Source organism: Girardinichthys multiradiatus, chromosome X (assembly GCF_021462225.1).
Source record: "Girardinichthys multiradiatus isolate DD_20200921_A chromosome X, DD_fGirMul_XY1, whole genome shotgun sequence".
NCBI lineage: Eukaryota > Metazoa > Chordata > Actinopteri > Cyprinodontiformes > Goodeidae > Girardinichthys > Girardinichthys multiradiatus.
Window position 1 is genome coordinate 18,920,528 of NC_061817.1, and position 23,269 is coordinate 18,943,796.

Below are 23,269 nucleotides of genomic sequence, written 5' to 3' on the forward strand. Positions count from 1 at the left end.
CACGCACACACACACATACACACACACACACTATATTGTTGTAATTCAGCAAAATAACATGAAACACAACTAGTTTCTCTCCCTTTGCTTTTAACTGGGGTATTTAGCGGCGAGCAGACAGACATTAAACATAGCGGTGCTCGTTTTAAAGGCTGGCGTGCACAAAAGCCTCGAACTCCGAGGAGAGAGACGCAAAGAGCATTAAGGCTCCAGCATAGCAATAGCAACAGTTCAGAAACAATTTGGAATGAGGGGAAAAAAAGCAATATTTAAGTTTTAGACTGGCTATTGGTAGCGGATCTGATCTTTGTGTGCTCGTGAGTTTTTGCAGCCGTAATGGCTCCCACAAAGCTACCAACCCCCTACCTTCAGATTCTCTGCCTGCACTAAAGATCTCCGAGGAAGATGTAAACAGGCTCTTTCAGCGCATGAAAACAAAGAAAGCTGGAGGACCTGATAACATCTCCCCATCATGCCTGAAAGCCTGTGCAAATCAACTCGCTCCGATCTTCACAAGGATCTTCAACAAATCACTGGAGAAATGTGAGGTCCCCTCCTGCCTCAAACAATTCACCATCATCCCGGTGCCCAAGAAACCCACCATCCTAGGATTAAATGACTACAGGCCTGTAGCCCTGTGGTCATAAAATCCTTTGAGCGGCTGGTGTTGAAGCACCTGAAAGACATCACAGGCCCCCTGCTGGACCCCCTGCAATTTGCTTACCGAGCAAACAGGTCGGCAGATGATGCTGTTAACTTAGGTCTACACTTCATCCTGCAACACCTCGACCACCCAGGGACGTACGCCAGGATCCTGTTTGTAGGCTTCAGCTCGGCCTTCAACACCATCATACCAGACATCCTCCACCAGAAGCTCACCCAGCTCAACGTCCCAGCCTCCACCTGTCAGTGGATCAACAGCTTCCTGACAGACAGACAGACAGCAGGTGAGACTGGGTAGCATCTTCTCCCGAACCAGATCAATAAGTACTGGTGCCCCCCAGGGGTGTGTTCTATCCCCACTCCTCTTCTCTCTGTACACAAATGACTGCACCTCATCGGACTTGTCCGTGAAACTCCTTAAGTATGCAGATGACACCACTGTCATTGGACTGATCCAGGATGGTGATGAGTCTGCATACAGACAGGAGGTGGATCGGCTGGTACACTGGTGCAGTCAGAACTACCTGGAACTCAACCTACTCAAGACTGTGGAAATGGTGGTGGACTTTCGGAGAACACCACCCCCATACATCCCCCTCACCATCCTCAACAACACTGTATCGGCCGTGGACCACTTCAGATTCCTAGGAACCACCATCTCTGAGGACCTGAGATGGTCTTCACACATAGACACTGTTCAAAAGAAGGCCCAACAGAGACTGTACTTCCTGAGGCAACTCAAGAAGTTCAACCTTCCACAGGAGCTGTTGGTCATCTTCTGCGCTGCCATCATTCAGTCTGTCCTGTCTTCATCCATCTCAGTGTGGTTTGGATCATCCACAAAACAGGACAGGTCCAGACTGCAAAGAATAATCAGGACTGCAGAGAGAATAATCAGAGCTGACCTTCCCTCCATCCAGGACTTATACAGGTCTAGGGTCAAGAAAAGAGCTGCTAAAATCTCTGCAGACCCCACACACCCTGCACATAAACTGTTTAGAGTTTTACCTTCAGGCCGCCGCTACAGAGCACTGTTCACTAAAACCAGCCGCCACAGAGACAGTTTCTTCCCCCAGGCTGTTTCTCTGTTGAACATTTAATAGAGTACCAAACAACAGCATACAGATGTTGCAAATGCACCTTTTTATTTATATATTTGTATATTTTATATATGTATATTCTGTAATGCAAAAACCAGAGAGCAAAGTGTAGTCAAATTCCTTGTTTGTATGTACGAACTTGGCAATAAAGTTGATTCTGATTCTGATTCTGGATGACGGCTTCATAGCAGACAGCGTGTTCTTCCCTCTTCCCGGTACTGCGTACCGGCGCAGAATCTTTTAGTGGTACGCAGTACCGGACCATACAGGCTCACTTTCACCCCTGGGTGTAGGGGAAAGTTTAAAAAGGTCTTGGAACTTGAAGTTGTTGGGTAATAAATTGTTTAATGTTCATTTATAATTTTAGCCTTTTTGGTTTCAAATCAGTTAAAGTAGATTATTTTGGAGTTTTTTGCATTTCTTGTCAGTATATAGGCTTCCTGTAAATATTCTATTCAATTCAGTTTATTTATAAACCGCCAATTCACAACACATGTCATTTTACGGCACTTTACAAAACCAATTCATTACAATTATACAGATTCAGAGTCAAGTACATGCATTCTTATTGATCCTAGTTATCAAACAATGCAGTCAAATTCAGTAAATATATTTACTGAATTTGTAAATATATTTAAATTAATATGATTTATAATAAATATATACTTTGGAGATTTCCTGGTGTTTTTTTCTCACTGTTTTTTGAACATTATGGACTTGGAGTCACAACTATTGGCTGCAGCTTATTCATGCAAAGCTGCAGCAACACAAGTCCCATCCAGCAACAAACCTTTGCACAGTTTTCGGAAGCACTGTTTAGCTCTGGGAACATAAACTTTTCTCTTGCAGGTTGCAGTGTTTTTGTTGTACACAGAAAATGCACAGGGAATACAGGGGTTCATGAAGAAGTGAAGGAGGAGTAACTTGCCCTGTGTGGTTAATTAAAGCTATTAAAGCTATGCCCTTCTCCACCCCCACATGTCTTTTTCTGCCTCTAACAGGTGAAAAAGGTTAATGGCTCCAGGACAATACATTCAAAATATTTGCAAAGACCAGCTGTATTTTTACAAAGTTATAAAATGATGATGTCCTTGCATTGAAAAGTGAAAAGAATTGCAAGAAAATGTATAAGATGTATTTTTTTAAGAATAGGCTGTTAATTATGAGACTTGAGAGAATAGGAGAAAAGATTTTGGAGCTGCAACCCTTCAGTGTCTGAATTTCTTCACGCACTATCAATCTGTGCATGATGCATTCTGGAGGTTTGTGCAACTCAAAGATATTTGTCTCTTCCTTGCTTGGGCTCATTTGATGTTTTAGGTAACTCTTTGCAAAAGGGGATACAGGGGAGTGCCAGGAGATGCACAGCAGGGGGTGATTCAATGTGTCAGTACTGATTAAAGAAAGTCAAAAATATTAAGCAAGAGAGAATGCTTGCACTTATCACACAGTTTGGCAAAAGGTCATACACGCACTACAAAAGGGATTACATTATAGTGTTGTTTCTGCAACTATGATGCAAAGAATTAGGCCTCAACAAAGGTTTTAATTTTCCTCAATAATGTTTTAAAGATAGTTTTGTTTGAGTACATTATGTATGTATGAGCAGTATAAAAATATGGTGTTTGCACTGTGTTCTCCTATGAATTTGTTGACTCATCAAGCCACTAGGTGACACAAACAGCTAAGACGTATACTAATCTTGGAGACAACCTCAGCAATTCCCTGGTTATGGCTCTTAATGTCTGCTTTAAAATCAAGGCAGAGAAAAAGTTGTGTGTGCATGTATGTGTGTGCGTGTGTGTGTGTGTGTGTGTGTGTGTGTGTGTGTGTGTGTGTGTGTGTGTGAGTACTGACAAGCTGGTAAACTGATACAATAACTAAATACCAGAAAACGGCTACAGCAGAACAAACCAATTTTTCCGCCAAGTGGATTTTTCTAATTTATAGCTCCAATACTGCCATCCTAAAAAAGCTGTGGTGAGGTAACGTTTACAGCGTTTTGTAAAAGTATCCATACCCATTGAACTTTCCCATATTTTGTCTTATTACAACCACAAACTTCAGTGTATTGCATTGGGATTTTATGTTACAGACAAACACAAAGTGCATACTTGTAAAATTGAAGAAAAAAGAATACATATTCTTCAAATTTAGTATAAATACAGAAGGGTTTAGAGGTTTCCCTGGAAAACATTAGTGAACAAATACCACTGTGAAGACTAAGAAACACAATAAAGTTATGGATAAGTTCAAAACAGGTTGTAAAACTGTCCTATTTTTGGAACATCTAAAAATAGAGAAAAAGAAATCTCTGCTGTAAATCTAAACTGACAGGCTGTACATGTAGAACATTAATCAGTCAAGACAGCAATGGCAACTCTGGAGGAGCTACAGAGTTGCCTTTAGGAGGGAGAATTTGTTAACAGGAAAGCTATTAATCCTGCTGTGTAAAAATGGTCTTTATTGGAGAGTTTGCAAGTTTGCAATTTACCAGGAGGTCTATGTCATTAATATTTTTTAAAGTTTTCAAGAAATGGGTTGTAAGCAGACTTCTGCAGAACTTGTTAGCTTGCCGTGCTGAGGAGGTAGTCATTCCAATAAGGTTTGCAGGAGCAGGTTCAGAACTAAACCACAGGCCTGGTCCCTGTGGATTTTATATATACATATATATATATATATATATATATATATATATATATATATATATATATATATGAGATAAATCCAACATTAATTTATTTTGGACAACATGCAAAATGCAATGTGTGGCAAATAACTAGCACTGCACATCACCCCAAATACACCATCCTCACATTGGCAGATGATGGTGGCAGCATTGTCCTAGGTGATTTTCTTTAGCAGAGACAAACTGGGTTGAGTACATGGTTGCATGTATCATTTTCTTTCAGGTATTCACAACTTGTGTCGGTCAATCTCATAAAGTCACAATACAATACATTGACAAAATGTGGAAAAGGTCAAAGGGCATTTCACAAGGCACTGTACACCAAATCCTTCTGTTCAAACAGATTGGTACTCAAAATGATTAATCTGTGTAAGCGTTCATTTTTTTAAAACTACTAATCCATGCGGTTGTCCTGGTTACGGTTCATCCAAGGACTCAACACGTTTCACAAAAATCAGGAGGCTTTGTCACATTTTCAGCCCGACAACCCGAGACAGATTTGTTTAGTCCTAAGGATATGCTAACATCAGTCCAAAAATAAAGTGCACCTCCAAGCAGGAACAATAACAGCATGAAACACAGTGCCTGTTGTGGCGTTGCCTCCGTTCAAATTAAATTCACTTAAGTGACCCCATGAAAAGAACAATCCCTCCTGGCCTGACTGACAGGGGTGTGGTGTATTAAATGAGCTGGTGTTTAAGATTAGATGATCCATCAGCGAGTAGGCGTACAGCTGGAAAAGTAGTGAATGAGGGAGGCTCTGGGAGCAATCAAACACTCATCTGCTCCTCCGTGTGTTCCTGCAAGAGCTCATAGGGGAAATGATGCTCCGAGTCAACAGGGCCATTGCTGTGGACAGGAAGATGTTTGGATCTGTGTAACCACTGTGACATGGTTATACAAATGATAACTGAGACTGGCCATCTGGTTCTCAGAGCTTAGAGGAGGGAGCTCAAACTGGATCTAACTGGATGTGTGTTGATGTTTATGGTTCAGTGAGGATGGAGGTTTGACACAAATCATCATATTTACTACTCAACAAAGGACACCCAACAGCCGGCTCAGTCAACAGTTAGTACTGAAGAAAGAGTGCTAGTAATAGGTGTTATAACAAAGACTTATCTGTTTCTAATGGTGAATCTGACCGGTGGTGACTTCAACGTTAATGTGTTATAATATGATAACAGTTTACATAGCAAATTAAAGTAATATGTCTTCAAATAATGAGAAGTATAAAGTATAGGCACTGAAAGTCGCACTGTTTTTAGTTTCATAAGCAAACAGATATTTATATTTAAATTTATTGTACTCGCTGAGATATTTATGCATATGAAAAGCCCCTCTCCACATATTACACCTCAACCCTCTTTTATTTATTTCTCTTTATTTATTTATTTATTTATTTATTTATTTAAGTGAGCAGTATATTGTTACATGACTCAATTTATTATGCTTTGAGTCATTCAATAGGTTTATCAATCTCAATATTTTATTAAGGAATAAATGTGGGTCTTTACTCTGAATAGACAGTACATTTTTCTCTATCTCTCTTTGACTCGTTTGAAAAACATTTTTAACAACATTTAGAACCATTCACCCAGTCAACTTTTACAAAATAATTTATATTCAAATTTGGGCATTCGCTGCCCCCTAGCGGCCACGGTGTGGCATTACAATTGTGAATAACTACAGAGATATGCAGCGCCAAGGTCATTGTTTTTATTGCAAGACTTGTGGCTGTTGGGCAGTGGCTAGATACACAGAACTGTTCACATGGCATCCCTTCTGTGTTTATATTTTGCCGCCAAAAGGCAGTGCAACAAAGTGATTTGAAGTATTATTTCTTCCGGCTTTGTCAAGATCTTCCTTTATACATTTGGCTGTCTTTTGTTTTTCTTTTTTGTCAAGTAATTGACAATTTGTTTGAAGATTAGTTTTTTTTAGCCACTTAACTGTGACCTATAAAATCTGCAGGTGTTAAAATGCTTGATAACTCAACAGATAAACTGGAGATTCATCCACTCATCAAAGCCAGTTTAGCAAATAGACAACTTTAAACCTGGTCTTTATGCACAAAATGGGAACAAATTGTTCCAATTTTTAAGTGGATCAATGTGAAATACCAAACAGAATAAAGTTTGTATCTCTACCAGTGTCAAGTATATGCTATATACCACTACCATGGTGAAACACGGTAGTGGCAGCATCGTGTTGTGGTGATCCTCTTCTTAGCAGAGACAGGAAATTGAAGGGAAGACGGATTGAGCAGTTTAGGTGGATGGGCTTGTCTCAGTAGGTTTGCAGTTAAGCCATCCTCTTTACATTTTCAGATGTAGGGTTAAACAGTGTGCTGTGAAACGTTCAAAGCTTGGAATCTTGACCTTGTTTTGAACTTCTCCACACTGACCTATCTGCTGTGGTCTCCATGATGCTGTTTATTCACAAATGTTCTCTAATGAATCTCCAAGGCCTTCACAGAACAGCTCTGTTTATACTAAGATTAAATCACACACAGGTAGACTCTATTTTACAAATTTAGTCATTTTCTAAGGGGACTAGTTGCACTTGAGTTTGTTTGAGAGTAACAGATAAAAGAGGGCTAAATATATTTTTTAAACACCATTCACCCTTTTCATTTCTCTTCATAAATGCTTCAGTTGTATGCACAATTCTTTATTCTTTATTTTAATTATAGACTCATCATGTGCCTCTAATTAGATATTCCTGAATACCTGCCTATAACAAATGATGGAGGATCATCCAGTAAGTAGACAAACCTCAGGTGAATAAAGCACAGATTCATGTGATGTACGTTTTGATTAATTCATAACAAAGGTCTTTTTTTTTTTTTTTAAGGCAGCAGCAGATGTTGAAAGTGTTTCTGTGCTGGGAGGATGCTCTGAATGATGATGTGCTGGGTCAGGTGTTATTGAGAAGGAAGAGCTTGGTATTAAGCATTACAAGGTAAATTCCAGAGGTGGGACCAAGCTACTGTTTTGCGGTTAACAGTTTATAAACTGGTATTACTTATTTATTAGCAGAGAAAGCAGCAAGTCTGCATGACCTTCAGAAACCTCAAACAGAAAATAAGTGCAGATGTTTCATTTCAACCCAGTATGACAACATAAGTCTCTTTTGTGTTTCTGTCCTTGTTTACTGTTTATAACGTATATCTTTTTAACTCAATTTGTTGAAGTTTTCTAAGAAATTTCTTTTTCAGTAAGATTGTCTTACTTTAAAGGTGCTACAAACCACTTATGTTGAATAACATAGATCAAATAAAAATCATATTTTGACCAGTTCATGTTGAATTTAGACTTGAATCAAACAAGGAGAATCCTATTTATTTATTTATTTATTTATGAATGAATGAATGAATGAATGAATGAATGAATGAAATATTTTTTTTATTTTAGACAATCCAGTAAAATTCAAAATTTAACACATACAAACAAGCATTTAGTAAAATTAATTATATATATAATTACATTATATGAATAATTTAGTAATTATGTCTGAATAGGGGTATGAAGAAGTCAAACCTCTTAACCATACCGCTTCTCCTTCCTAAAGTCCTTAACACCAACAATCTTCCTGATTATTACTTACTTATAATTTCATACTACTCCGAAGTCCCTTACGTGAGCAATAAATTCATTAATTGTCCATATAAACATACATATACACATTCACATGTGCCTACACACATCTACATTCATACACTTATGACCTATAGCCCATAACCATTGCAAAAAATGCATAGACCCATGTACAGTGACTAAGAATACCCATTGACATTCGCCGGCATCATATTCGTCATCTCATATCTTTTTAAGAAAACCAGTTTGAACCTTTTCCTTAACCGTCTCATACTTGGACATTGCTTTGATTCAACACTAAGTTTGTTCCATACTTTCACACCGCTTATTGAAATGCATCGTCTTTTCATGTGCATGTGCAGTTACATACGTAGGTATTTCTACAATAGCTCAGGTCTGGTCAAATCAGTGAACAGTAGAGAATGTGTAATTCTTTATGATTCAGAAAATGTTTTACTTTACTAAGAATTGTGATGCTTCTAGATAGTTTAGTCGGAAAATATTTAATTAGGCTTCCAGCAGATTTTGTAGTCAATAATCACACCTAAGAATCTAATTTAATTTACTTGTTCCACCTTTACGCCATCTAGTATGACTTTCATATCTATATTTCCTTTAAAATTTCCAAATAACATGATCTTAGTTTTCTCCAAATTTAAGAACAATTTGTTTAGGTCAAACCAGTTTTTAGTTTGTTCATCTCTGGTGTGATATCATCCAAGAGCTGCTGTAAGCTCTCACCTGTACAGAAAATATTTGTATCACCTGCAAACAAAACAAACTGTAATACTTTTGAAACCTTACATATGTCATTTATGTAGAGAATAAACTGACCTCTGGGGGACACCACAAGCAATATTCAGGCAAGGCGACTGATATTCACCCACATTTTCACAAATTGTTACCTGCTGCTTAAATTGCTCTTCATCCACTCCAGAACCATTTATTTATTTATTTATTTATTTATTTATTGGTCAAAAACCACTTTTTGCCAGCTGAGGGCAACATCGTGTCATTTTAAATTCCACCCCTCCTGAATTTTCTTTCGCATCCCCTGTTTTTGGAGGAAGGTGGTGCTATTGCGCACAAGCCGCTCCTGCTGCGCGCTCGGCGCTCCTGTAGCCAAGCGGGTGCTCTCCGGACAGCTCTTATGGATAAATACAGAGAGGCAGCTGAGCCCCTGGTGACCCTTTACCTTTTACTATGGCTGCAGAGACAGTAATGATGTTCCGTTGGAGGATCTGAAGTCTTGTGCGCGGATGAGTTTTGAAGTGCCCCCCAGCTTGGAGAGAAGAAGCACGATCTGGTGGACTAGTTGCAAACCAGCCAGGATGTTTTAACTGTGCTGCCTGTTTACTTTTTGTCTTTTTATTCTTTTTGTTTTTGAGTGCATTTGGAGGTATTTTATATGAGTTTTGTGTTGCTCTGCATGGAGCAGACATGGTTTTGCGCTCTGGAAGTTTAGCCCTGATCTCCTGAACTCCCGATCTTTTGCGTTTTCACCCCACGCTTAAAACAGAGTTTGCAGAAGGATCGAGGCACGGAAGAGCAAATGGCCAACGAGCGCAAACCGCGGCTCTGCATCATAGCAAAGGGGGAGAACGGGTATGGGTTTCACTTACATGGTGAGAAAGGGAAGAGCGGCCAGTTTATCCGCAAAGTAGAGCCAGGCTCCACTGCAGAAGCGTCGGGAATGCGCGCCGGGGACAGGGTGGTCGCAGTGAACGGAGTCAACGTGGAGAGAGAGACGCACCACCAGGCGAGTGCAAAGACGCGTGGGCATTCATATTGATGATTTTCACTCATATTACAAGACGGGCCATCGCTGTCTGCAGGGGGTGCATCAATCGGCCGTGCTGGCTGACTGGAACAATCAGGAGCCCACGGCTCTATTTTTCTTGTCATTGTTGCACTTGAACGGCTCCTTTTGACCAGCTTAATTTGAGAAAATAAAGGAAATAACTTTATAGAATTTTACTCAACCTGAGAAACTTTTCACAGATAAGAAAATGCTTTTTTAGATACCAGCAGCAACAGCCTGCATAGCATGTCTGTGGCAAGAAAAGCTGCAAACAAGTCAACCCACTGCTGCCACTGTAAATAATGTTAAAACTGTCCCCAGTTCTATCTGAACTGGGCTGCTTCACTCTGAGGACTTGGCTACTGCTCACATGGAGTCTGGGGTTTTATAATTATTTATGGACAGCCTATCAGGCTCTCTCTGTGACCTCGTTGCAGCAGAGATAAAAACACAAGCTGTTCATCGCTGGGTTTAGATCTCAGAACATATCTTCTCTCCTTCTCATTTCAGTGACAAGGACTAATTAAACGAGGTGGATAATGATGTTTGATGATATCTAAATTGTTGCAGACCACCTCTAAAACAGCCCTTGATTGGTTATAATGCAAGAGATCAGAATAATTTGGATGTGTATCACGTGAAGGAGTGGTTGAAAGATCTAAATTTGCGCATTCAGTGATTGTGCTGCTGGATAAGTGATCCAATGTTTTACCACTGTGGTGGCCTATAACTGGCAAATAAGTAACAAGTAGACAAAAAACCCAATAATATAAACACTAAACTTATTGTTAAAGAAGAAAATTTCCCTCCAGAAATTCTGATCAAATTTATTGTACAGTATTCACACCCCCTGAACATTTTCAAAAATCGTTTTTTTTTACAGCTACAAACTTCATTGTGTTTTATAGGGATTTTCTTTTTGTAACAGACACAAAGTATTGTTTAGTTGTGAAGTGGAAGTAAAAAGGGTGGTTTTCAGCAATTATTCAAATAAAAACTAAAAAGCACCATGTGCTTTAGTATTTATCCCTCTCAAATATTTTATAGAACGATATTTTGCTGCAATTACAGGTACAAGTCTTTTGGGGTATGTCTACCAGCTTTACACATCTAGAGACTGAAAGTTTTGGCCATTCTTTGAAAATCAGCTCAGTTAGATAAGATAGAGAGCATCTGTGAATATTAATTACCAAATCTTGCAACAAATTAAACTAGATATATGTTTGGACTTTGACTGGGCCATTCTAAAACATGAATAAGCTTTCATTCAAACTATTCTATTGTAGCTCTGGCTGTATGTTGAGGATTCTTGTCATGCCAGAAGTGCAGACTCTTATAGGTTTATTTTCATAATTGTCTTTCCATCAACACTAACCTACTTCCCTGCAATATTGCAACCCCTAAGGACTGCTAGGACACAATATTTTCTGGACCATAATACCTCCAAGTGCCATGCATCCAATCTCTTTTATTGCTTACAACTGATATAAATCTTAGTGACCGAGAAACTAAAGCTTAAGAAGAGTAGTCGGGACATCGCAATGAATATCATCATCGTGTTCAACAATATTATCGCAATGTCATGTTTTTACTAATGCTCTGCAGCCTCATCCCTCTCCTTGCAGAAGAAAAGCATCCCCACAACATGATGTGGCCACTACCATGTTTCACAGTAGGGCTGTTTAGTTCAGGCTGATGTTCGGTGTTAGTTTTCTGCCACCCTCCATTTCCTAATTAGGTGACATCAAAAGAAATCTGCTTTAGGCTTTAAAGAGAGATGAGTACTATGTGGGTTTAACTTTTCAGAATTTTATATTTTTTTTAAATGTCTATTTTTTGTTCTACTTTACATTTTTTGTTGGTCTGTCACAAAAATTCTAATAAAATGTATTGACGATTGTAATGTGCCAAAATGTCATTCAAGCAACTATGAATGCTTTTGCAAAACACTGTCTATGTAGTATCTAAGCCAAACCTGGCATTGGATAATGTAATTTAGACATATGCATCTCCAGATGACATAATGAAGACTTGTTGTGTCCCTTTCCCAGGTAGTTCAAAGGATCAAGGCAGTAGAAAATGAGACCAGGTTGCTAGTTGTTGATCAAGAGACATATGAAAGCCTCCGCAGCCTGCATCTCACAGCCACAGAGGAGATGGCCATTCTCGTGACCGAGGCTGTCCCTGCTGCTTCCTCTCCTCCAGCCTCCCCCTTGTCGGCACCCTCCTCGACACCTTCCTCCCCCACCAAGAAGCGCCAGAACGGGTCTGTGTCCAAGCAGGGCGGCCAGGTGCAGAAGCCCACCAGGAGGTCACCTTCAAAGGCTGCGAAGAAGGTAAGTTCAGATAAAGTGATCATCTTGTTTTATAGTGAAAAACCAAACACGCATGAGCCAACAGATTGCAGGTACTGAGTCACGTCTCTTATCAGATTCTCAAAGCTCAGACAAGTCTTCATCCTGGGCGGCTTTTGTGGCTGTCATGCCAGCTTAAGATCAAATGTGTAGTTGTCTTGCAGGTTCTGCAAGCTCACATGCTTGTGTGGTGAAGGAGTATCATAGCTTAGGTGGAAGTATGCCAGATGTTGTTTTAGAAGTTAAAGTGAAAGCGAAATGTCAGAAGGTGAAACCTGCTAGCAATCATAAAGTCCGGTTTGTTGAAAGCTTGAAGAAAAAGTTCTTGGCTCTTGGCTCAGATGGTTGGCTGGAAGATTTTTTATTTGTTTAAAGTAAAAAATGTAGAAACAATTTTCCTCAACAGTTTTCTCTAATCTGTCTGTGTTAATTTTTGATTACAAAAATTTGAATTTCATCATTTTGTTTTCATATTTCATTCCATGGTGACAATGGACTCTGTGTCTTTGTGCACAAAGATCAGCTCAGATTTGGTTTCATAGAGTCCCATTCAGAAGAACACGCTGCTCCCCTTTTTCTTTTTACATTTACACCACATGTGTTTTCACTTAGTTTTGCCCTGTTGATATTCTTCCAGAACTCAGGCCCTTACTTTGCATAAGGTCTGACGACTTCAGTGCTTTGCATTTAAAAAACCTTGTGACTTTGTTTAGTTCTTGTTGTCTAGTCTTGGAAAGTTTGCAGTTCTAATCTGGACTAATCCACCAAGGTTTGTAAAATTAGTTTATTTATCCAACTTAATAACTCAAATGAAAAAGCTGGAAAGAAACAGTCAGTAGACTGAACCAAAAATGAATTTGCCTTTTAAACTGAAATGCATACTTTAAACAGGCACCTCTGTTTCCTGCTGCATCTCAAGGGAAGTTGTTCCCTTATAGATATTAGGACTTAGGAGTGACGCACTGCACCAATAGAGCATTTAATGGCTTCTGCAGAGGTATTTTCTGGTTGTGACTGGGAAAATAGATTTGGTTTATAGTGCAGTAAGTAAAAGCAAAGGGAAAAACAGACTGGTCAATAAAACAGAGAGGAGAGCCCAGGAAGAAAAAAAAAATACTATGCAGTGCAATGAAAAAAAGTAAATCTTAATAATGGATAAATGTAACCTGAGTGTTTTAAAAAATAATTACATTTAATAAATATAAAAAGCTGTCCAAAGACACTCGGCAATATGTGGAGTAGTAATTGCCCATTAAACTGATTGTGGCACCTTTTGCAGCAGACAAGCATTGTTTTTAATTTAGCCACACCAGACAGTTTTCAAGCATAAATGGCCTGTTAAGTTCATGCTATAGTGTCTACATCAGATTTAAGTCCAGACTTTGACTAGGCCACACCAAAGCCTTAATTTTTTTTAGCCATTCAGACATTGGTGTGCTTTGGTTCATTGTCCTTGAAGAGAGTTTCCCTCCGGTTCATCCCTTTAAGTTTTCCTCTCTGTTCCATCATGGGAGTACAGGGATTTTGGAGAACATTGAGAACCACAAATTGATAACCAGACTTTCTCCCTCTGGATTTTCTGGTAAAGAAGAGAATTCATGGTTTCATTAATTGTGTCAATTCATCCAGGTCTTGAATCAGCAACTCAACTCTGGACCATCACAGTACCATCAGCATGACTGATGGTTTTTCTGAAATAAAGACTCAATGGCTGAACTGAGCTTTTATAGGTGTTGAGGCAGACTGATGGATCATTGCAGGTCTTTTGGAAAAGAAACAGGCCCACAGCATTACAGATCCTCCACCATATTTAACAGAGGATGTGAGGTGCTTTGGCAAATATTCCACCTTTGTTTCATGGCAGACCCAACTAGATGTTCTTGTTGGAAAAGACCTTAATCTCACTTTCATCTCACAAAAATGCTTGGCTTTTGTTAGTGATGGTTGGATGGAAAGTCTTTTCATTTTTCTTTGATTGTGGATATGGGCAAGTTTAGGTTAGTGGCTATTTGATTGTTGTCATTTTCCTGATATAAGGGCAAATCAATCATCTGCCTTACTTGAATAGTTGTTTTTCTTTTCTTCCCCATTCTGAAGAGCGGCAAAAATAAAAAATGCCATAATCACATCTATTTTAAAAAGAGTTGCTAATAATGGTGACACCAGTGATTTTGTGAAAACAAATGTTTTGTAGCATGAAATGTTTCCCCTAATGAATAAAATAAATGTGCTGTGTTAAATTGCCCTAGTGCAATACATTTTTAAGTCACTTTAATAGTATTTAAACAGTGGTTCTTGATATAAACTGATTGTGTGTTTAGTGTGTGACAGTATGTGGTTTGCCCAGTTTTATTTTCCTCTCACTAAGCCACAGGACCGCCAAACTGCTGAGAGCAGCACATTTCTCCTCATGTTTCACTTTTTAAGAGAGGTTGGAGAAGAACCAGGCAATCTGAGATTTAAAAGCATTATGAAACTGGACAGAGGGAACCTGAGACTCCCACTTTAAGTTTAGTACCCACCCCCAGTGGTCTAGGGCAGTGGGAAAGCAAAGGCTTGCAAGTGATGATAGTGGGTTTAAGGAGTCCGTTTTCAGAAATGCAGCCTGCTGAGGAAATTGTACCATGTACCCAACCACCAGGGTGACACATGAACTACACAACAACTCATACTGTTTTATGTTTCCAATGTTTCATTTCTTGATAAGGAGTTAACTTGAATAAACAACGAGTAGTAATAATTAGGTTAGCTGCATCTTGTGTCTGTTACTGTTCCTTAAGAACTAGTTATCTGTGTTTTGACTTGTTTGAAGAACCTTGCAAAATTATCACAGCCCCAGAACGTTTCTCTTGTTATCACCTCATACTTCAATGTATTCTCTTTGGATCATATGTCATAGGCCAATACAAAGTGGTGCATTATTGTGAAGTGGAAAAAAATACATAGATTTCATTTTCTTTAACAATTATTAATCTTTTTATGGTTGAAGCTTATCTCTTCCAGCTTTGTACATTTAAAGGTATATATTTTAGTCTCGTCAGATTAGATGGAGGACATTAGTGAACATCAATTTTCAATCAGTCATATATTAGTTGGATTTAGTTTGGTTTCTGCCCGGGGCGATTCTAAGACATGACTTTGTTTTGATCTAAAACATTTCCTTGTAGCTCTGGTTGTATGTTTAAGGTCATCATCCTGCTGAAAGGTGAATCTCCACCCCAGTCTTTTGCAACCAGTATTCCAGTATTGGACTGCATTTAGCTTCTTTTCTTTTTTTTAATCTTCCTATCAACTTGGACAATCTTTCTGGGCCTACTCAAGAAAAGGATCCCCATATCATGATGCTGCCATGGCATTGTTCACCCTGGCCTTTACATCTGGCCAGTACAGCTGTAAGGTGAACTCTGTTTACAAATTAGAGAACTTCTAAAGGCTACTGGTTGCGCTGAATCTTTTTAGGGTTACAGTAACATTGGCTGTAAACATGTGCATGCCACACTTTTCAGGTTTTTATTGATAAAGAAATTTGAAAAGCAGTCATTTTCTACCGCTTCTTCCATAGTGGGTCCCAGGGAAGCTGGTGCCTATGTCCAGCAGTCTATGGGCGGGAGGAGGGGTACACCTGGATAGGTTACCAGTCCATCGCAGGGCAACACAGACACACACAGGACAAACAACCATGCACATACTCAGTCACACCTAAGGGCAATATAGAGAGACCAGCTAACCTAACAGTCATGTTTTTGGATTGTGGGAGCACCCGGAGAGAACATGCAAATTCCATGCAGAAAGACCCCCAGCCAGGAGTCGAACCCAGGACCTTCTTGCTGCAAGGCAACAGTGCTACCATGTATTACTTTCTTTCGGCAAACAATTATCTGCTACCTACACTGTCCTGGCCTATCACATGAAATTCACTGTATAAATTCACTGTATAATGCAATGAAATATGCAGTCTCACTCATGTCCAACAAAATTTTTAACCTGTGTTAAGAGTTATCGCCTGGAAAAATTCACCTTTTTTAAGTTTGAATTAATGATTTTCACAAATGCAGAAAAAAGTGAGCAATGACAAAAGATTGTAAGTACGCAGGGATTGTTAGCTAGGGATTGTCAAATATTTAACCTTTGTTAACCATGAAGTATGTTGAAGCAGCAGATAATTATGAATGATTTTTGTCCCCTCCTGCTGCCTGTTTGCATCTCTGAAAACCCAAATTATTGGATCTGCCTATAGACTGAGGTTAGGGTGGTCTGAAAGTATTAGACTTCAAATCTTAACACTATTGAGGGAATGATGGCTCTGCAATAAAGTATTTCCACTTTCCTCCCAGCAAAATGTTAAATATTGGTTGGTTTTCTTCTTGATCTCTCAACATGAATGTTTGCAGGTGTCAATCAAAGCCCTTATTGCTTCTACGCTCACTCACTGGTAAAGGAAACACAGCTAGACGCAAATTTTTCTGCATCTATACTTTTGTGCACATCTGCACAATAAATATTCTAGTAAAAGTTTTAAGTGAGTGTTTGTGCACATGTTCTCCAGGTTACATAACACTGCCTGTATTCTTCTTCTGTTTTATGGCCACTCATCTCCAAGGTTTCCCTCCCATTGCACTCCATGTTTACTTGCCTCTTGATTTGTGATGCAGGAAATATCTTTCTGCTCAGATATGTTTTTTCTGCTCAGATATGTTTTTTCAATGCAGAATATATGATTTGTGTGTTTTCGTCATCATTTATTCGCTCACTGTTTTTCTAATATTGCTGTCAGCAAGATAAAATAATCTTGATTTTTGTTAATGGAGATTATGAGTTATCCAGGACATGGTATTCTTGACTTGGACAGAACGCAACTGGGAACAGGAAGATAATTGCAGTTCTAATTAGTTCAAGCACTTAGAGTAATTAGCATTTTTATTTTGTCATTATTTCTCACCAAAGTTCTCTATCACTTAGGTAACCCATCTCCAGTCAACTTTTGGAAAGAGAATAAATAACTTCTAGTAATTAGTATCAACACGGATGAATTATCCAGTTTTCTGTGAGCCTGGCATGTATATTGGCTTTTCAATTTGCATTAGTGTAACTGACTTTAAGCGGCTGTCACACTGAACGTGAGGAAATTGAGGTCATTTTGCTGGTGCCGCTGATGCTGGAAATACAGGAGCATCATGCAACTGAATATAAATATATTTTTTTACCAAGACCCAACTTAGAACCCAGTGCAGTGGTATTTCTCCATGTTACAAACACACACACACACATAGACACACCTCTTATAAACACTGTGTTGCTGTGTGGTATCATTCCACTTTGGAAACAGTGTTAGGTGTCACTTTCTTATTAGAACCTTTTTTTTTACCTGCAGATACACAAAGACACACACACACGTAGCTCTATACACATCCACATTTAATGATTACATGGTTTTACCAAGCAGAGACTTTGTGTCCCTACCTTGTGACCTTTATTGCATACCTCAGCTTTTTTGCAACATGTATTTTGCATTGCCTGCAAATGATAAATCTGGGAAAAGCCAAATACTTTTTGCTGAAACAAACACAATGTTCCTACACACTGTTCACTTCTAGGAAGGCAGGGTTAAGGTTGAAATTTGGTTAGAATGTTTGTCTAAAAAGAGAACAATAAAAAGAAAAATAAGGATAAAAACAAATTAAATACACTGTGAATGCAGATATGTTTAAAAACAGACCATGTATTATAAATTGTCTATACTGTAAGTAACTTTTTATTCACAGGTTAGCCACTAGTAAAAAAAATACTTTTTGTATTTTACTTTGAATTAGAATAGAAATTGACTAATTAAACCTGAGGAATACGTTGACTTTAACACGTAAAAAGTCACTTAAAAGTAATTAATGAAACTAAGCGGCTTTTGTTGTCCAGAGGATATTGTAGCCGTACATTCGTCAAACTCTACCTGTTACACTCTTAATGCCTAAGCAGCAAGGGGTTGTTACCTATTAAATCATTGTTCTGATCAGTAATTTGTGTCCATCAACTTGCTCCCAGTCTCCATGGTAACAAATTGCTCAGTGGGTGGTAGCAGTCTCCGCTACTTCTTTTACTGCTTCGGGTTTTAGCTTAGATAGATGTTAGCTTCCAGCTTACCTGCTACTATGTCCAGTTGTATTCTATTTAAGGTGTTGCTATGAAGATGGTCAAAAAAAACAAAAGGACAGGAGACTCTTAACTTGCAACTTGTGCATAATTCTTCCACATAACAAGCCATCTAATATATTTCATACATAGTGAAAGGTTATAGCAATCTTCAATGAAAGCCAAAGGGAAAAAACTTTGAATTTTAGCAAATGGAGACAAAAATAGTTTCATTCTCTGTCAATCCCTCCCGTCCGTCCTTTGAGAGCCATCCTACTGTCCTTTTACAGTAAAAGTTTGAACTTTAACATCAAAAATAGCTTAAAAATGATCAGATAAATCTGGAACTTTAAAATCAGGAATGTAAGAACCTTAGAAGGTTTTTAAAGCATCCACCTTTCTCATTAATAATCTTTATATTACTTGCATAAAACGTATAATACATCATAAGCACATATGAAATTTGAGGTTCTTATATAGATCAAATAGCAATGAAATGTTTCTGTGATTTGTGGAAAAAGGTGCATTGACAAGAAGATTCTGTTTCTTGTGCTCTCATGTCCCGACCTCCTCCTGACTTGAATTTCCAACTTCTGATGGTGATGAGGCTTTTACGATATGCAACATTTAGGGAGAATTAAGGACTTCAGTTTTGCACTGATGTGCCTACATTTCAAAAGCAGTTTACTATTATTAGTTGTACACGTAATAACTGGATTTTCATAAACCCTGGCCTTTTGCCATTTGGCCAAAACAAGAGAGATATAAAAAAAGAAATGCTATTCCAGATGATTCATCTTCCTGCCAGCCACAGGCACACATGTGAACTGCACTTTGTGTCTTTATAAATATAGCTACATTATGTTGAGGATTTGCAAACGCCTTTGGAGATCATCTGCTCCCAATGGAGCTCAGACTGAAACACATCTGTTAAAATACTTGCCGAGCAGGGGTGTGCATTTGATGGGGTGCTGAAGTTTAACTTATGAGTTCGTAATGCCTCATATAACATGGTTTGTTTTGCCGCAGGTTTTAATTGGTTGAATCATTTCAGTGTCAAGAAGAATACAGGAAAATTCAATGTTTAATTCAATCTAAATGTCAACAGTTGTACACAAACATGGAGGTTTATGTGCATAGTTATGCACAGCTACAGACTCACATGTGTTGTAGATGTTGAATCTCTGATTTCCTACTAAACTACCACAGAGACTAAACAAGACAACACCGAAAAGGGTGCAAGGAAGTGTTTATTCTTAAAGAAAGCTTCCAGATGAGTTTCTAAATATAAGGAACACTGATGAAAAGGTAAATATGAGTCTTTGTTCAGCCTAAGTAGTCATTGGCTATGTCTTGAAACTATAATAAAAAGGAATAAAAAAAAGTATAGTGGAATTTAAAAAAGGTTTGATAGGGGTTCATCCCTTTGCTAAAGTGATATTATGCTGATTACCTAAAGAGCTACATTTCCTTTTAAATGAAATTTAGTTTTTTGCTAGTAACGTCTATTTCTGTCTAATCAGTTTATAACAACAGCAGAAAATGAAATGATGACTGCGACTTTGGGGCTCTCATTTGTCCTTTTTCCTGGCTCAGCTTCTCATTAGGGGCTGAGAGTAATAGGGAAAAGATGTTGCCTGCTGGCACCAGTGTAAGAAAACACAACACAGGAGATGTCTAGATCACTTACATGTGTGGTGATCTTTTCAGGATTTCTGTCAACACAAAAACTGCCAGAAAATCAAAGATTAGGTCAAAATGCTGCATTTTTAGTCATTTACGAACACAAAAGCAGACATTTTCTATGGGCTTACATTTTTCAACCCTATTAGAAACCTTTTATGTCATTATCAAGGCCATTATTTTACAAAATAAACAGACAATAAACAGTTAGATTGGCTTTAACTTTTAAATAACTCTGTGACGATGGGAGTTAGAGCAGTTCGTCTCATAAACATCTGGAGCTGGTATATGAGACCCTCCACCCCAACCCCCAACTTTGAATACCAGTGTTGTTACATCAAGGGTCTTGATTTAGTGTGTGTTTGGGCCAGAGAGCAAACCAAATTCCTGGAGGTAAAACATGAAGGTTTGAAAAAGGGGTCACGGTCAGGAAATGTGTGTCTGGTTCTGTGTGTGTGTGGTGGGATAGAAAATGGACAAAGAGGCGAACTGAGTTAGTAAGGTGCATAATGTCAAAGGGATATGAACAACTGAGTGTATTGTTTTAGAAGTGTGTGGGTGGGTATATGAGAGCAAGCACAGCTGTGCGTTTCTGCATTATCTCCCCAATGCAGAACTGATAATGTATTCAAATGTTGCTCCATGTTAACCCAGAGGAAACTTCACTGTTTCTCTGCAGACGTTATGAAATATTCCTTCACACAAAGTGTGTCTGTCAGAGGACGATTTCTCTGCACGTCTTTAAACATCTCAGAAATGCAGATTATTTTTATACATAATGAGACATTATTAAACAACTGATATCAGGCTTTCAGGTTACAAAAATGTAGTTGTTAAATTTAAATGAAACCGATCTTATCCAGCAATCTTATCTACTTGTCTAACCTGTTGGGTATCATTTAGTGTTTTTCAATAAAAAAAAAGATTGGAATATTGAAGGTAAATTGGGATTTTGTAACACCTGACAGTGTCAGTTATAAAAAAAAAATCTCGACAGGTCAGGGTTTTTAATGATCGGTGATCAGCCAGAAATCCGCTATCGGCACACGCCTAGTAAAGACCCTTTGTGTGTTGTAGGTTAGGTTTTGGATTAGCATCTGTCTTTTCTCCTTATTTACTTCTATTTCATTTCTTTAAACCAGGATTAATAAATATGTTTGTCTAAATATGTTTCATAGCATATAAAGCAGCTGTAGCTATAAGGAAAACCTCTACCTCTGTTGCAGTTAGAATTTGACCCAAATGCTCAGCATTATTAATAGACTTGACTACTTTTGTCAAAGCCTTATGGGTCATAATTAGGAAAACAGCCCTGCAATCCATCACTCGGGGATTGTTGTTTAAAGCTTCAGTAAAACATTTGACCAAATACATTTTTAATAAAATAGCTCCTGCTTTGGAAAAATGCCACCTCCTCTGCTACTCTCTGATTTCTTTTTCTCAATTTTATGATTTAAATGTTATTAGTTGGATTTGGAAGTGTCAGTGGACTTTGAGTGGGCTGCAGTCAGGGCATGGATTGATCAATGCACTGCCTACACAAACAATCTTCAAATTCATAAACCAACAATAAAAGAAAGAAATGCAAACTGTAAACACATAACCGGAGAACACAGGCAAGAAATTCTTCTTTGCCCTCAACGATCACTGCTGAACCCTTCAGAGGAAATGAGAGAAATTTTGCACAGTCTGCTGAGATGATGATTTGGCACAAAGAACCTTAATGTAATCTTCAGCTTTTCTTGTTACAACCGTGATGTTCAGCTGATATCTTACCATCTCTCTCCACTCTTGGTGTTCAGCGACTTTTATTCATACCTGCTGCCAGCTAAACTCATAGCTGAGAGCCAGCATTTATCTTCACACCATATTGTGTTTTTAGTGTTCTGGTCTTCCATCTTAGACCAAGTAGTCTTAGACCACAAATTTGTTACAACTGGGCCGTATTGCTGTAATGGGCTTTATCTAGGATTCAGTGCTTGGTCCATCATTTGTCTCCAGATGGTGTAAAATGCTGCAGTTTATCTTTTAACTGGCACTCTGACGTTTAAGCACATTTCCCTCAGTTTAGCTTCCTTTCACTGGCTGATCTGTTGCAGCCTTAACACCTACCTGCTCTCTTAGGTCAGCTGTTCAGCTGCTCCTCACTGTACTTCGGACTGAGCATAAACATAAAGGAGATCAGGCTTTTGCTGCTATGTTCTGGCGTCTTCTCCATCTGTTTTTAAATCTATTCTGAAAACCCATATTTTTACTCTGGCATGTCACACCCTGTGAGATGGTTTCAGGTCATTTTTATATTAGTCTTTTTTGGTTGATTTTTATGCTGTTTTATGTTGCTTAAACATAGGGCTGTTTATTTGAGTATTGTGTGTTTTAATGTGTTTTGTTTTAACCTATTTGACTGTACAGCAGTTTGGTCCTGTGCTGGTTGTTTAAATTGCTTTGTAAGTATAGCTACAGATCTCAGATCTGTGGCCACTACCTCTGTCTCTGAATGATAAGTTAATCAAACAATTTGCATCCTTACAGATCAACGGAATATTTTGCAGGTATTTTTAGTGCTTAACTATCTGCTCTTCTAACAGTAGCTGTTAAAATATTTCACTTAAAGATGTCATGTGTATCACATTATTTACAATAAATGATGGTGAAATCTAATGTGATAATGAAAAAGTCTTTATACAAGGATTTCACATGAAGCCCATTTAAAGCTTCTGTTTGAAGGACTAGATAGGCCGATCACAAAATGGATGGAAACTTCTCTATCTAACCCAACTAAAATAGACTAAACAAAGATGCAGGGCTTCAGAGCTGAAAGGACGTTTGGCCTCTGTTTGTATTGCTCATGCCTGTATTCACAGTAGTGATCAGCATTTAATATTTGCTGGGTGAAAACATTTAGTTGGCAAAAGAAATTGAAGTTTTGGGCATTGCACAATTGTTATTCCTGCTTGGGATGTTTTTGTTCTACATTTTCTGGTTCTGAGTCGCTGTTCAGTTGGTAGCAGAAATCTACCTTAACAGAATAACAGCCCATATATGATAAGTTAGTTGACACATATCTGACCTTCTGTCATGTGAGGTTATCAGCTAAGAACATTTGGTTACTGTGTTCAGACATGTATTCCAAAGGGCTAGGGACTTATAGCTTTAACTGACTGTCCTGCTTAAATGTAAGCCTTTAGGCTCATGCAGACAACACAAATTGTCAGAGAACATTTTTCTGTCTGTAGTTAGCTATAGATAGGTGTTTC

General features: G+C 38.4%; 1 protein-coding gene across 2 annotated transcripts in view; it reads left to right on the forward strand.

Moving 5' to 3' along the window:
- Positions 1-9,101: 9,101 nt before the first annotated feature.
- Positions 9,102-23,269, forward strand: part of LOC124862187 (Na(+)/H(+) exchange regulatory cofactor NHE-RF2-like) — a 42,308-nt gene continuing 28,140 nt past the window's right edge. Inside the window, exons 1-2 of one of the 2 annotated variants that reach the window (XM_047356005.1) lie at positions 9,102-9,810; positions 11,904-12,188. In XM_047356005.1, coding sequence (XP_047211961.1) covers positions 9,604-9,810; positions 11,904-12,188 — 492 coding nt within the window. In that variant the 5' untranslated portion in view covers positions 9,102-9,603. The remainder of the gene's footprint in view (positions 9,811-11,903; positions 12,189-23,269) is intronic. The other variant, XM_047356004.1, reaches the window with a different exon arrangement.